At 37.6% G+C, this 14,707-nt stretch overlaps 1 protein-coding gene across 4 annotated transcripts in view; it reads left to right on the top strand.

Annotated features, from left to right (window-relative positions):
- ARMH3 (armadillo like helical domain containing 3) overlaps positions 1-14,707 on the top strand; it is a 251,635-nt gene that overhangs the window by 123,676 nt on the left and 113,252 nt on the right. For all 4 annotated transcript variants that reach the window (XR_008998987.1, XM_036898696.2, XM_057506237.1 and 1 more), the window contains exon 23: positions 13,197-13,272. Coding sequence is in view for 3 of the 4 variants with exons in the window: in XM_036898696.2 (XP_036754591.2) it covers positions 13,197-13,272 (76 nt within the window). In the remaining variant the exon portion in view is untranslated. The remainder of the gene's footprint in view (positions 1-13,196; positions 13,273-14,707) is intronic.

Here is a 14,707-nt window from a genome sequence, read left to right as displayed (position 1 = left end):
GCTGTAAAATCACTACTTGTCTTCTCTGTGTTGCACAGCCCTCCCTGTACCCCCCCACATTATACATGCTAATCTTAATGCCTCCTTTCTTCTTCCCCCCGTTCTCCGTCCCTTCCAACCCATTCTCCCCAGTCCCTTTCCTTTTGGTAACTGTTAGTCCATTCTTGGGTTTTGTGATTCTGCTGCTGTTTTGTTCCTTCCGTTTTTCCTCTATTCTTATATTCTACATATGAGTGAAATCATTTGGTACTTGTCTTTTTCCACCTGGCTTATTTCACTGAGCATAATAACTCTCTAGCTCAATCCATGTTGTTGAAAATGGTAGGATCTGTTTTTTTCTTATGGCTGAGTAATATTCCATTGTGTATATGTACCACATCTTCTTTATCCATTCATCTACTGATGGACATTTAGGTTGCTTCCATATCTTGGCTATTGTAAATAATGCAGTGATAAACATAGGGGTGCATCCATCTTTTTCAGACTGGTGTGCTGCATTCTTAGGGTAAATTCCTAGGCGTGGAATATCTGGGTCAAATGGTATTTCTATTTTGAGCATTCTGAGGAACCTCCATACTGCTTTCCACAATGGTTGAACTAATTTACATTCCCACCAGCAGTGTAGGAGGGTTCCCCTTTCTCCGCAACCTCACCAACATTTGTTGTTGTTTGACTTTTGGATGGTGGTGATCCTTACTGGTGTGAGGTGATATCTCATTGTGGTTTAATTTGCATTTGTCTGATGACTAGCGATGTGGAGCATCTTTTCAAGTGTCTGTTGGCCATCTGAATTTCTTCTTTGGAGAACTGTCTGTTCAGCTCCTCTGCCCATTTTTTAATTGGATTATTTGCTTTTTCTTCGTTGAGGTGCGTGAGCTCATTATATATTTTGGATGTCAACCCTTTATCAGATCTGTCATTTATGAATATATTCTCCCATACTGTAGGGTACCTTTTTGTTCTATTGATGGTGTCCTTTGCTGTACAGAAGCTTTTCAGCTTGATATAGGCCCACTTGTTCATTTTTGCTTTTGTTTCCCTTGCCTAGGGAGATACGCTCATAAAGAAGTCACTCATGTTTATGTCCAAGAGATTTTTGCCTATGTTTTTTTCTAAGAGTTTTATGGTTTCATGACTTACATTCAGGTCTTTGATCCATTTTGAATTTACTTTTGTGTATGGGGTTAGACAGTGATTCAGTTTCATTCTCTTACATGTAGCTGTCCAGTTTTGCCAGCACCATCTGTTGAAGAGACTGTCTTTTCCCCATTGTATGTCCATGGCTCCTTTATTGTATATTAATTGACCATATATGTTTGGGTTAATGTCTGGAGTCTCTATTCTGTACCACTGGTCTGTGGCTCTGTTCTTGTGCCAGTACCAAATTGTCTTGATTACTGTGACTTTGTAATAGAGGTTGAAGTTGGGGAGTGAGATCTCCCCAACTTTATTCTCCCTTCTCAGGATTGCTTTGGCTATTTGGTGTTTCCATATGAATTTTTGAACTATTTGTTCCAGGTCGTTGAAGAATGTTGTTGGTAATTTGATAGGGATTGCATTGAATTTGTATATTGCTTTGGGCAGGATGGCCATTTTGATGATATTAATTCTTCCTAGCCAAGAGCATGGGATGAGTTTCCATTTGTTAGTGTCCTCTTTAATTTCTCTTAAGAGTGTCTTATAGTTTTCAGGGTATAGGTCTTTCACTTCCTTGGTTAGGTTTATTTCTAGGTATTTTATTCTCTTTGATGCCATTGTGAATGGAATTGTTTTTCTGATTTCTCTTTCTGTTAGTTCATTGTTAGTGTATAGGAAAGCCACAGATTTCTGTGTGTTAATTTTGTATCCTGCAACTTTGCTCAATTCCAATATTAGTTTAAGTAGTTCTGGAGTGGAGTCTTTAGGGTTTTTTCTGTACAATATCAAGTCATCTGCAAATAGTGACAGTTTGACTTCTTCTTTACCAATCTGGATTCCTTGTATTTCTTTGTTTTGTCTAATAGCCATGGCAAGGACCTCCAGTACTATGTTGAATAACAGTGGGGAGAGTGGGCATCCGTGTCCTGTTGCTGATCTCAGAGGAAAAGCTTTCAGCCTCTCGCTGTTCAGTATGATGTTAGCTGTGGGTTTATCATATATGGCCTTTATTATGTTGAGGTACTTGCCCTGTATACCCATTTTGTTGAGAGTTTTTGTCATGAATGGATATTGAATTAGTCGAATGCTTTTTCAGCATCTATGGAGATGAACATGTGGTTTTTGTCTTTATTTTTGTTGATGTGGTGGATGATGTTGATGGATTTTTGAATGTTGTACCATCCTTGCATCCCTGAGATGAATCCCACTTGATCATGGTGTATGATCTTCTTGATGTATTTTTGAATTCGATTTGCTAATATTTTGTTGAGTGTTTTCGCATTTATGTTAATCAGGGATATTGGTCTGTAATATTCTTTTTTGGTGAGGTCTTTGTCTGGTTTTGGTATTAGGGTCATGCTGGCTTCATAGAATGAGTCTGGAAGTATTCCCTCTTCTTCTGTTTTTTGGAAAACTTCAAAGAGAATGGGTATTATGTCTTCTCTGTATGTCTGATGAAACTCCATGCAAGTTTTGATCTTGGGTAGTTTTTTGATTACCGCTTCAATTTCGTTGCTGGTAATTGGTCTGTTTAGGTTTTCTGTTTCTTCCTTGGTCAGTCTTGGAAGGTTGTATTTTTCTAGGAAGTTTTCCACTTCTTCTCGGTTTTCCAACTTGTTATCATAGAGTTTTTTGTAGTATTCTCTAATAATTCTTTGTATTTCTGTGGGGTCCGTCGTGATTTTTCCTTTGTCGTTTCTGATTCTATTGATGTGTGTTGATTCTCTTTTTCTCTTAACAAGTTTGGCTAGAGGTTTCTCTATTTTGTTTATTTTCTCGAAGAACCAGCTCTTGGTTTCATTGATTTTTTTCTATTGTTTTATTCTTCTCAATTTTATTTATTTCTTCTCTGATCTTTATGATGTCCCTCCTTCTGCTTACTTTAGGCCTCATTGGTTCTTCTTTTTCCAATTTCAATAATTGTGACTTTAGACTATTCATTTGGGATTGTTCTTCCTTCTTTAAGTATGCCTGGATTGCTATATACTTTCCTCTTCAGACTGCTTTCACTGTGTCCCACAGAAGTTGGGGCTTTGTGTTTTTGTTTTCATTTGTTTCCATATATTGCTTGATATCTATTTTAATTTGGTCATTGATCCATTGATTATTTAGGAGCATGTTGTTAAGCCTCAATGTGTTTGTGAGCCTTTTTGCTTTCTTTGTAGAATTTATTTCTAGTTTTATACCTTTGTGGCCTGAAAAGTTGGTTGGTAGAATTTCAATCTTTTGGAATTTACTGAGGCTCTTTTTGTGGCCTAGTATGTTGTCTATTTTGGAGAATGTTCCATGTGCACTTGAGAAGAATGTGTATCCTGTTGCTTTTGGGTGTAGATTTCTATAGATGTCTGTTAGGTTCATCTGTTCTAGTGTGTTGCTCAGTGCTTCTGTGTCCTTACTTATTTTTTGTCTGGTGGATCTGTCTTTTGGAGTGAGTAGTGTGTTATGTCTCCCAAAATGAATGCATTGCATTCTATTTCCTCCTTTAATTCTGTTAGTATTTGTTTCACATATGTTTGTGCTTCTGTATTGGGTGCATATATATTTATAAAGGTTATATCCTCTTGTTGGTTTGACCCCTTTATCACTATATAATGTCCTTCTTTATCTCTTGTGACTTTCTTTGTTTTGAAGTCTATTTTGTGTGATACTAGTACTGCAACACCTGCTTTTTTATCCTTGTTGTTTTCATGAAATATCTTTATCCATCCCTTGACTTTTAATCTGTGCATGTCTTTGGGTTTGAGGTGAGTCTCTTGTAAGCAACATAGAGATATGTCTTGCTTTTTTATCCATTCAGTTACTCTGCGTCTTTTGATTGGTGTATTCACTCCATTTACATTTAGGGTGATTATTGAAAGATATGTACTTATTGCCATTGCAGGCTTTAGGTTCGTGTTTACCAAGGGTTCAAGGTTAGCTTCTTTACTATCTCACTGTCTAACTTAACTCGCTAATTGAGCTATTATAAACACAGTCTGATGATTCTTTATTTCTGTCCCTTCCTATTCCTCGTCCTCTATTCTTTGTATGTTAGGTGTTTTATTCTGTGCTCTTTTGTGTTTCCATTGAGTGCTTTTGTGGTACTTGATTTTATTTTTTGCCTTTAGTTAGTATTTGATTGTTCTGCTTTCTTTGCTGTCATTTTATTTTCTCTGGTGACATCTGTTTAGCCTTAGAAGTGCTTCCATCTAGAGCAGTACCTCAAAAATACCCTCTAGAGTGGTTTGTGGCAGGCAAATTCCCTCAACTTTTGCATGTCTGGGAATTGTTTAATCCCTTCTTCGTATTTAAATGATAATTGTGCTGGCTTCATTATCCTTGGTTCAAGTCCCTTCTGTTCCATTGCATTAAATATATCATGCCATTCTCTTCTGGCCTGTTAAGTTTCTGTTAAGAAGTCTGATGCTAGCCTGATTGGTTTTCCTTTGTTGTTGACCTTTTTTCTCTCTCTGGCTGCCTTTGATACTCTGTCCTTGTCTTTGATCTTTGCCATTTCAATTATTATGTGTCTTGGTGTTGTCTTCCTTGGGTCCCTTCTTTTGGGAATTCTGTATGCTTTCGTGATCTGAGAGACTATTTCTTCCCCCAGTTTCAGGAAGTTTTCAGCAATTATTTCTTCAAATACACTTTCTACCCCTTTTCCTCTCTCTTCTTCTTCTGGTACCCCTATAATGCGGATACTGTTCTGTTTGGATTGGTCACACAGTTCTCTTAATATTCTTTCATTCCTGGAGATCCTTTTATCTCTCTCTGCGTCAGCTTCTGTGTGTTCCTGTTCTCTGATTTCTATTCCATTAACGGCCTCTTGCACCTCATCCATTCTGCTTTTAAGTCCTTCCAGCGATTGTTTTATTTCTATATTCTCCCTCCCAACTTTATCCATTAGCTCTTGCATATTTCTGTGCAGGTCCGTCAGCATAGTTATGACCTTTATTTTGAACTCTTTTTCAGGAAGATTGGTTATATCTATCTCCCCAGGCCCTCTCTTGGGTGTTGTCTGGGTAAGTCTGGACTGGACCAAATTTTTCTGCCTTTTCATGGTGATAGAATTAGTTGCAGGCTGGTGGCATGTGTATCAGCTGGAAGAACAAAGTCCCTTCCTGCTTGCTGTTTGCCTTGTCCTTCTCTGCTGCCTGTTTCAGTTACCCACACAGCGGGAGAGCATCCAGGTTAATCCCCTGAGCTGCTGCGGGCGGGGCAGCCCAGAGCCCTGTGGGAGTGGCAGGCATGCCGGATATGCTCTCCTGTGAGAACGGCATCCTGTTGCGCCTTGCCCCAGCCTCCTCTGCCTGCGCCGGGCAGCTGCATGCCTGGCGTGGCCTCTAGGTCTGGCCTGGATGGCTGCATGCCGGAAGGAGACTCTGGGAGGCTGCTGTGGGCGTGGCTGCTCTGTGGCTGCGTGGCCGCTGTGGTGGCCGCACTGTGGGGGAACAAGTGGCAGGCTGCTTATTGCCATGAGGGGCTTCAGAGCTGTGTTGTTACCTGGGGGGCTGGGGTGTCTGAAGTTCCTCAGGATTCCCAGCCTGTTGGGCTGAGTGAGCTGGGATGATTCCGTCCAGCTGTGAGGCCCCTATCCCTTTAAGACTTTCAAAAAAGCACTCACTTTTTTTTTTTGGTCCCAGGGGAGCCAGTTGTGGCGACCCCTCACAGATTTTACTTTTCTGTTTCCCTGATATCCAGCACACCGTGCAATGTGTGTCTGTGCTCCTGGTGCGGATTACTAGGGATGGTTATTTAGCAGTCCTGCACTTCCACTCCCTACCCACTCCAACTCCTTTCCTCCTGCCAGTGGGCTGGGGTGGGGGGTCACTCGGGTCCCGCTGGGTTGCAGCTTGTATCTTACCCCCTTCGTGAGATGCTGAGTTCTCGCAGATGTAGATGTAGCCTCAGTGTTGTACTGTATCCTCTGGTTTCTCTTTTAGGAATAGTTGTATTTGTTGTATTTTCAAAAATATATATGGTTTTGGGAGGAGTTTTTCACTGCCCTACTCACGCTACCCTCCTGGCTCCTCTGATTATGATATTTCTAAACACGGTTTCTCTTCAGACCTCGTGTTTGAGGTTTGCTGAGCTTCTTGAATCTCACTAAATTTGGGAGTGTACCACCATTCTTTTCTGCAGATTTTTTTTTCTGCCTTAATTTCTTTCTCCTCTTCTTCTTGGACTACAATAATACAAATATTTAGACTTTCTGATATTGTTTCACAGGTCCCTCATAGGGCCCCATTTATCCCCACTCTCCAATTTTGTTCTGTTCTTCATATTTAGTAATTTTGATTGTTCTCTCTTTAGGTTTCCTGCTTCTTTCGTCAATCCATTCTGCTATTAACCCCATCTAATAAATTTTTAATTTTACAGAATATATATTTCACTTCTATATGTTGTAATTGGTTCTTTTTATAATTTCAGTTTCTCTACTGAGAATGTCTTTCAGCTCTTTTAAGTGTGTTTACCTTTTTCTCATGGAACATAGTCATAATAGTTGCTTTGAAGTCTTTGATAATTTTAACATCTGTGTTATATCAAGCATCTGTCTATTTTCTTGTGAATTTGTCACATTTTCCTAAATTATTGTATATTATGATTCTTTGTCCTGGTTCTCTATAAGTTGAGTAATTTGGGATTACATCCTGGACATTTTTAATTTTATGTTGTGTAGACTCAGGGTTCAGTTTCAGTCCTCTAGAGATTTTTTTTTTAAATCAACAGGCAGTCAAACCAGTTAGATGTAGACTGCAAGTTCTGTCTCACCTTTTGTGGGTAGTGGTTCCAATAGAAGTTCAGTTTGCAAAGCCTTTACTGCACTGCTTTGAAACTGGTCCATACATGCACAGCTCAAGGGTTAGTCAGAGACTTGGATTGTGGTTAAATATCCATTTAATTCTTAAAGCTTTTGCTTTGCTGCTTTGTATCTATTCCATGCTTGCTCAGCTCAGGGGTGAGCACGACTGAGAATTACACAAGTTTCATATGCTGGAACACTTTCTCCTGGTGTGTCCAGGATTCCCTCTATATTCTCTTACCAGCAGAAGCCCTTTTTCCTGGTTTCTGTCTATAGAAGGATGAGGTTTCTTTTGAAGTTTTAGCTTTCTACCCACCTCATCCATCATACATCTTTGTGACTGTGTGGCCCTTGAAGCAAACCTTCAAGAGAAAATAGTGGAAAAAAAACTCAACCCTGAAAACTCACTTTTGTGGGTGTTTCTGTAAGTGTTGACTCCCATCGGTAATCTTTTTGCTTCTGTTTACTTTTCAGAGCCCTCAGGTAGTTACTTTTTATATTTTACACAATATTTTTAGCTGTAGTCAGCAGGAGAGGGAGAGGCTTATAGAGGGCTTAGTCTGCCATGCTGGATGTGAAATCTTAGTTCCATTTTTCTTTACAGTTTTATTAAGAAATAATTGACATACATCTCTATATAAGCCTAAGGCATATAGCATGATGATTTGATTTACATATATTGTGAAATGATTGCCACAGTATATTCAGCTAATATCTGTCTCACATAGATATAGTTAGAAAAGAAAGAAGAAAAGAAAAAAATTGCCTCCTTGTGATGAGAACTCTTAGGATTTACTCTCTTATCTTTCATATATATCAACCAGTAGTGTGAGCTATAGTCATCATGTTGTACATTACATCTCTAGTGCTTATCTTACAACTGTTAAGTTCGTACCTTTCAACCACCTTCCTTCAAGTCCCCCCTCGCCATCCTCTGCCTCTAGTAGCCACAAGTCCGACCTCTTTTTCAATGAGTTTGGTTTGGTTTTGTATTTAGATTCCACATATACGTGGAATCTATCTTATTTCACTCAGTATAATGCCTTCAAGGTCCATCCATGTTGTTGAATTTGGTAGGATTGCCTCACTTTTTATGGCTGAATAATATTTCATTGTATTTTATTTATTCATTCATTGATGGACACTTCTTTATCCATTCACCCATTGATGGACTGGTTGTTTCCATATCTTGGCTATTGTAAATAATGCTGCTATGAATGTGGAGTTGCATAAATCCTTTTGAGTTACTATTTTTTTTTCCTTTGGATATATTCCCAGACATGGTATTGCTGAATCAGGTAGTAATTCCATTTTTAACTTTATAAAGATTATCCAAACTGTTCTCCATAGTGGCTCTAGCAATTTACAGTTTCACCAAGAATGTGCAAGGGTTCCCTTTTTTCCACATCCATGCCAGCATTTGTTATCTCTTGTTTTTCTTTTGATGAAGACCATTCTAGCAGGTGTGAGGGGATATGTCACATTGTGATATAAAATATAAGATATAAAATCATTGTGATTGTAATATGCATGTCACTAATGACTAATGATATTGGGCATCTTGTCATATCTGTTGGCCTTTGAAATAATTTCTTTGCATGTATGTCTTTGCATTGTCTTTTTGGTGTTGAGCTATATGAGTTATTTATATATTTTGGATATTAACCTCTTAGTGGATATATTATTTGTAAGTATCTTCTCCCATCCAAGGTAGTTGCCTTTTTGTTTTGTCAGTGGTTTCTTTTGCTGGGCAAAGCTTTTTAGTTTGATTAAGTCCCAGTTGTTCATTTTTATTTTTGTGGTCCTTGTCTAAAGAGACATATCCAAAAAAAATACTGCTGAGACCAGTGTTCAAGAGTTTACTGGTTTCAGTTTTAAGTTTTCAGGTTTTGCATTTAGGCCTTTAATCCATTTTAGCTTATTTTTGTATGTAGTGTAAGAAAGTGGTTCAGTTTTGCATTTAGCTGCCCAGTTTTCCAAACACCATTTATTGTAGAGGCTGTCTTTTCCCCATTGTATATTCTTGCTCCCTTTGTCATAGAAAATTGGCTATATAAACATGGATTTATTTCTGGGCTCTCTATTTTGTTCCATTGATTTGTGTGTCTCCTTTTGTGCCAGTACCATACTGTTTTGATTAGTATAATTTTGTAGTATAGTTTGAAATCTGGGAGTGTGATACCTCTAGCCTCGTTCCTCTTAAGATTGCTGTGGCTGCTCAGGGTCTTTTGTGGTTCCATACAAATTTTAGGATTATTTGTTCTAGTTATGTGAAAAAATGCTATTGGTATTTTGTTAGGGATTGCATTTAATCTCTAGACTGCTTTGGGTACTATGGACATTTAATAAATACTAATTCTTCCAATCCATGAGCGTGGTATATTTATTTGTGTTATCTTCATTTTCTTCCATCAGTGTCTTACATTTTCAGTGTACAGGTCTTTCAATTCTTTGCTTAAATATATTCCTAGGTATTTTACTCTTTTCAAAATAATTGCAAATGGGATTGTTTCTTAATTTCCCTTTTGGTAGTTCATTGTTAGTATATAGAAGTGAAACAGATTTCTGTATATTAATTTTGTATCCTGCAACTTTACTGAATTCATTATTTTAATAGTTTTTTGGTGGAGTCTTTAGTGTTTTCTATATATAATATTATGTCATCTGCAAATAGTGACAGTTTTGCTTCTTTACCAGTGTGGATGCCTCTTCTGTATTTTTTAGTATGTCACTGATCTCATTAATGTCAGTTCATTTTATCCAGTGTATTTTTCATTTCATAAACTTTTTCTTCTTAGTTCCATTTTTTTTTAATGTCCATTTCTTTTCTCATTGTATTTATATTTTCATTAGTCTTCCTGAGCATATGGAGCATATTTATAATTGTTGTTTTAATGTCCTTATCTGCTAATTCCATCATTTCTCTCCATGTCTAGATCTGTTTCTATTGACTGATTTTTCTCCTGCTTATCAATCATTATTTTTCTGCTTCTTTGACTACCTGGTAATTTTTTAATTGGATTTTGTATGTTGTGATTTTAATGCTGTGAGTACTAGGCTTTGTTCTGTTTCTTTATATAATAATTGGACTTTTTTCTGGAATGTAGTTATGTGGAATCAGTTTCATCCTTTCAAGTGTTGCTTTATGGGTTGTTAAGGCAGGTTGAGAACAACCTTTAATATAGGCTAATTTGGCCCCATTACTAATGTAGCACCCATCTGCAGATGCTACCTGATAACCCGTGTAGGAGTAGACCTTCTCACTGTCACTGGTGGAAACACAAATTATTTTATTTGGGGAGCTCTCTTTGAGTTCCACAATTTCTTCTCTTTTCCAATGATTCTTTGCCCCCAGCCCTGGGTAGTTTCTTCTTCCATATGTGCAGATCTGTGCTCAGCAAAAGATGTACAGACCTCTGGAGTTCCCTGTCAAATTCCCTCCTCTGCAGCACTCTGTGCCACAAATTCTAAGTGCATTGGCTTTTCCAAATGCTGATCTTGATGTCTTCAGCTTGGCAAGGCTTTTGGGTTCTATTTAGGTTCCTCCTCCCTGTCCTGCAGGCTGGAAACTTCTCCATGCAGTAAGCTGAGGTAATTGTAGGGCCCACCTTGTTTGTTTTCCTTCTTCAGGGATCACAGTTCTGTATGCCTGTCATCTAAAGTCTGATAACTGTTGTTTCATGTATTTTTTCCATTTTTCTACCATTTAAGGTAGGAAGGTAAATTATGGCATGATACTCCATCATGGGTAAAGGAAGAAGGCTCACTGAGATGTTCTTGATAAAAGGACACATTTAATTCCCTATGCCATTAATTTACTACTATGAAGTCCACTAAATAAGAAGACCTCCACAGGAGCTGCCCTAAACCATAAATGCTACCATATTTTGAACTGTTTTTTTCATTTAAAAACAAAATGTGTGTGTGTGTGTGTGTGTGTGTGTATGTAATTACTAATATTAAAGAAAAAGCAAGATTAAAAAAATTACAGTTACAATCTCTCCTTTCCAGTACTACCATTGTTCTCATATCTGTGTAATAGCCAGCACATATGCAGTTTTGCATAGTTGTAATCATGTTATCCTCCTATTCTGTGTTTTTAAAAATACATGTATCATAAAATATATTTTCCTATTTTTTTTTTGGTAGTTTTCCTAAATCTTTTTTTGCGTATGTGGGTTTAGTTTATGTAGCCATTCTTTCCATCGAAATTATGGTTTTTCCAGTTTTTGCTATTAAGTCTCTTTTTTTAGTGGCTGTGTATTATGTTACTTTTGTGTACCATAATTTACTACATAAATGATTACCTAAGCTTGAGGCTTTTAGTGAATTTTGAAATAATTTTGTGTTTAAATTTGGTATCTTAGAGAAGAATGTAAAAGCCTATGGTGTTTCCAAAGGAAATGCAGTGGTGAGGTCATCTGGGTGCCTACTCACTAAGGAACAGAGCTGACAGGATGTTACAGAGAAATAATCCATGGACAAGGTTAAATACCTCTCTGAGGAAAGGAGAAGAAAATTCAGCTCAATTCCATAAATGTTTAGGCTCCCACCTTCTGAGAATTTATGATCTAGTGGAGGATCTAGTGAAAAATGCATTTAAATAGTTTTCACAATTGAGTTGTAAAAGATATGTCTGACTTGTTGAAACAGTTTTGTTCATTATGTGAATAAATTTCCACATACACTGGGTGAAACCTGAGTTCAGACTGTAGAGCTCTAACTTGGAGCTATTCCAAGTACCCCTGTGCTAAAGCTCATAAATTAGAAAAGCAACACTCTGGTATGTTTTATTAATGCTTCCATCTTCTCTTTCATCAAATTGCATGGATATGTAAAAATGAGATATTGCTAGAACAGATGCAGCGCAGCCAGATGAGTTTTCTTTCCCTGTTACATAGGCCCTCCCTCTGACAGAGCTGCTGTTTCTGCTCATCTTGCTAGAGGCATACTGGTCAAGAGTAGGTAGTGACCATACTCAAATAAAAAGTGCAAATTAGTTACACATTTCCTAATTAGGCTCTACTTTACTTTCTTTTGGAAAGTCTCAGGTATCTGCATTCATTTGTTTGATGTTTGAGAGATAGTCTATTTAAATTAAAAATAGTTAATACTTAGATAGCATTTACTATGTGATAGGCCCAGCTCTATGACTTAATATATATTAATTTATTTAGTTTTCATAATAATCTTTTTATATAAGTATTGCTATTATTCCCTGGTAAGTGGCAGGGGCTGGACTGACAGTTGACTTTGGAATTCTTACTCATAACCACTCACTATGTAAGTATGTGTTCCAGAGTCATTCCCTCCAGGTTCAAATTCTAGCTCCATTACTTACAACTGTGTGAATGACCTTGATCAGTTACTTGTCTCTGAATCTCAGCTTCCTCATCTGTATGCTGTATTGCATATAACCTAACTTTGTCCAGTTCCTGGCACATAGTAAATGCTCTGTATTTACCTCTTATTTGTTATTTGTTCATTAAAAACATGTATTTGGAGTGCCCAACATGTGTTTGCTCTTTCAAGGAGCATTTGTACTGCTTTGTCTCTTTTCTAAAATGGTACTATAATGTGTTGTGCTGAAGCTCATAGCTGAAAGAAGATGTTCTATATTTCCATTGTCTCTTCTCCTGTGGGTAAGTTTTGGAAAAGAGGTAGAATTTAGTTAGAGAAGGGAAGAATATTCCTGTTAGTTCATGTTGCAGGTAACAGTTAAATCAGAGGAGTTAAAATAAGTTACTCCTTGACTGAAACATTCTCTAACTGGCAAGGTTATTTGTCCTGGTGACCCAGCTTAGACCTTTAGGAGAAAGTGATATATGGAGCAAGAAGGGACATTTACTCAGCCGGTCAAAGCCACTAAATCAGCATGAAATTAGCCCCAGCCATAAGAGAAGTGATAAATGTGGCAGCCAGGTTACCCTCACATCACCATTCCAGTGTAGTTTTAAATAAATGCAAAAACTAAGCAAGGAAACATTAGCAGGGAATAGAGGGAGGGGAACCCAAGGCAGAGGAGTAGTAGATTATTTTGATAGAAACAGCAAGAAAAAAGAGGAAATGGATAGAAAAAGAGGGGGAAAAAATCTGGCGTAAGTAGTTGAGAATAAGCCCTTACATTTTTCTCTAGGATGAGGATATTTTAAACAGAAGTTTGGCACAGGTGCTGTTTGGTTATTCTCATAGTGCTATTCTGAAGATGTGTCTTCATTCGTCATATTTGTATTTTATACTGGAGTCTGACAGAACTTTGCTCTTTCTTTCTTTATAGTCCTGAGACTTTCTACCAATGCAGGCCAGTGGAAGGAAGCAGCTAGCAAGGTGACTCATGCATTGGTTAATATCAGGTAAGGAATGAGAATTTCTCTTTCAGAATTCCTTGGCTTATCCTGAGGTTTATTGTACCTTCCTAAGTGGAGTGTGTTGAACATGACTATTTTAAGCCCTTATGTCTGTAGGAGTAGTAGAAATTGTACGTGATCAAGAAAAGCAGGAGTGCATGAGACTTTCATTTTGTCATATTGAAATAGCTCATGTTGCTGTTCTGTTAATTTTCTTATCAAGAGATGGTTGCAAGCCCTTTTCAGGCATCTTTGTTGCCAAAGTGTTTTCCATATGGGCCATCTGAAAGCTTTTCTCTGAAAAATTTTGTGCTTTTCTCTATGAGCTCAGTGAATGACTCGTGGAGATCTGAACTTTGACGTTTTGCTTTACATGGCTATTTCTATTTGTAGTAAACAGAGGCAAATGGTGCTCATGGGGCTAAGTCATTTTAGGTTCCTTATGAAACAGCTAGGCAATTACAGAGTGCTGTTATGTATTGGATAAAATTGAGTCAGACATGGAGTTGATTTAGGCCCTTTAGGAAATATCACACACTCAGAAGAGTGAGCTGTTTATAAATGAAGAGAGTGTTCTTTCAGTATTATGAAGCCTAAAGCTGACTTTTCTTACATTCCTTACTACCTTTGTGCCTATCATTTTCAACTTCTCAACAGTTATTATATTGTTCTTGCAAACAATTGAAAAATTAACATTGAGTAGAAGAGGCAAACCCAACAGATGGGGAAACTTGATTTAGCTCCAGATAGAAGCTTTGCCAGACATTCCCAGTAATAGTAACACACATTTGCAACTTTGTATAGATTGTAATGTGTGACAGAGTTGGGATTCAGTGTTTGTTTCTGTATCTTTTCTATTTTTTAAAAAATATTTAAGGTAAAATGTCCTGTTCCTCCAGTGATTCACTATATTGTTTGGCACGTCTGCGAGCAAAAGAAAAGTGTGAATGTGTGTAATTGGAGGGCTGGGATGAGGGAACATGGGGATGAGATGTGCTAACAAGATTGTATTGAAGGTTGATCTGCCTTACTTGACCCCAGAGACATTTTGCAGCAAATATAATTTTATCTTACAAATAAATGCTATCTGCATCTATCAAATAAACCAGACACTGTAGTTAAGCTCTTATGATAAATGTGATTTTTCTGTAAGAATCAGAATTACAAATTGCCTTCTCCCAAATATCCCTTTGTGACCCCAAGGGTAGTATCACACATGTGGGTGTTTGAAAGAAGCACCAGATTCTGGGCTAGAGTCTGAAGTGCATATGGGTGTAATTTATATTGTGTTTATTTATTCATGTAATTACATAGACTTTCTAGGCAGCTCCTTTTCATCTGGGGCCTGTTTCCTTGATCACGTTCCTTTGTGCTTTCTTTATCTTCTACTTTGTTATCTTTCCTTTCAGTGACTTCTGGCTTGGTTTCTGTCATTATTCTC

This window comes from Manis pentadactyla, chromosome 8 (assembly GCF_030020395.1).
Source record: "Manis pentadactyla isolate mManPen7 chromosome 8, mManPen7.hap1, whole genome shotgun sequence".
Classification (NCBI taxonomy): domain Eukaryota; kingdom Metazoa; phylum Chordata; class Mammalia; order Pholidota; family Manidae; genus Manis; species Manis pentadactyla.
This window is presented reverse-complemented; position numbering and strand designations above follow the sequence as displayed.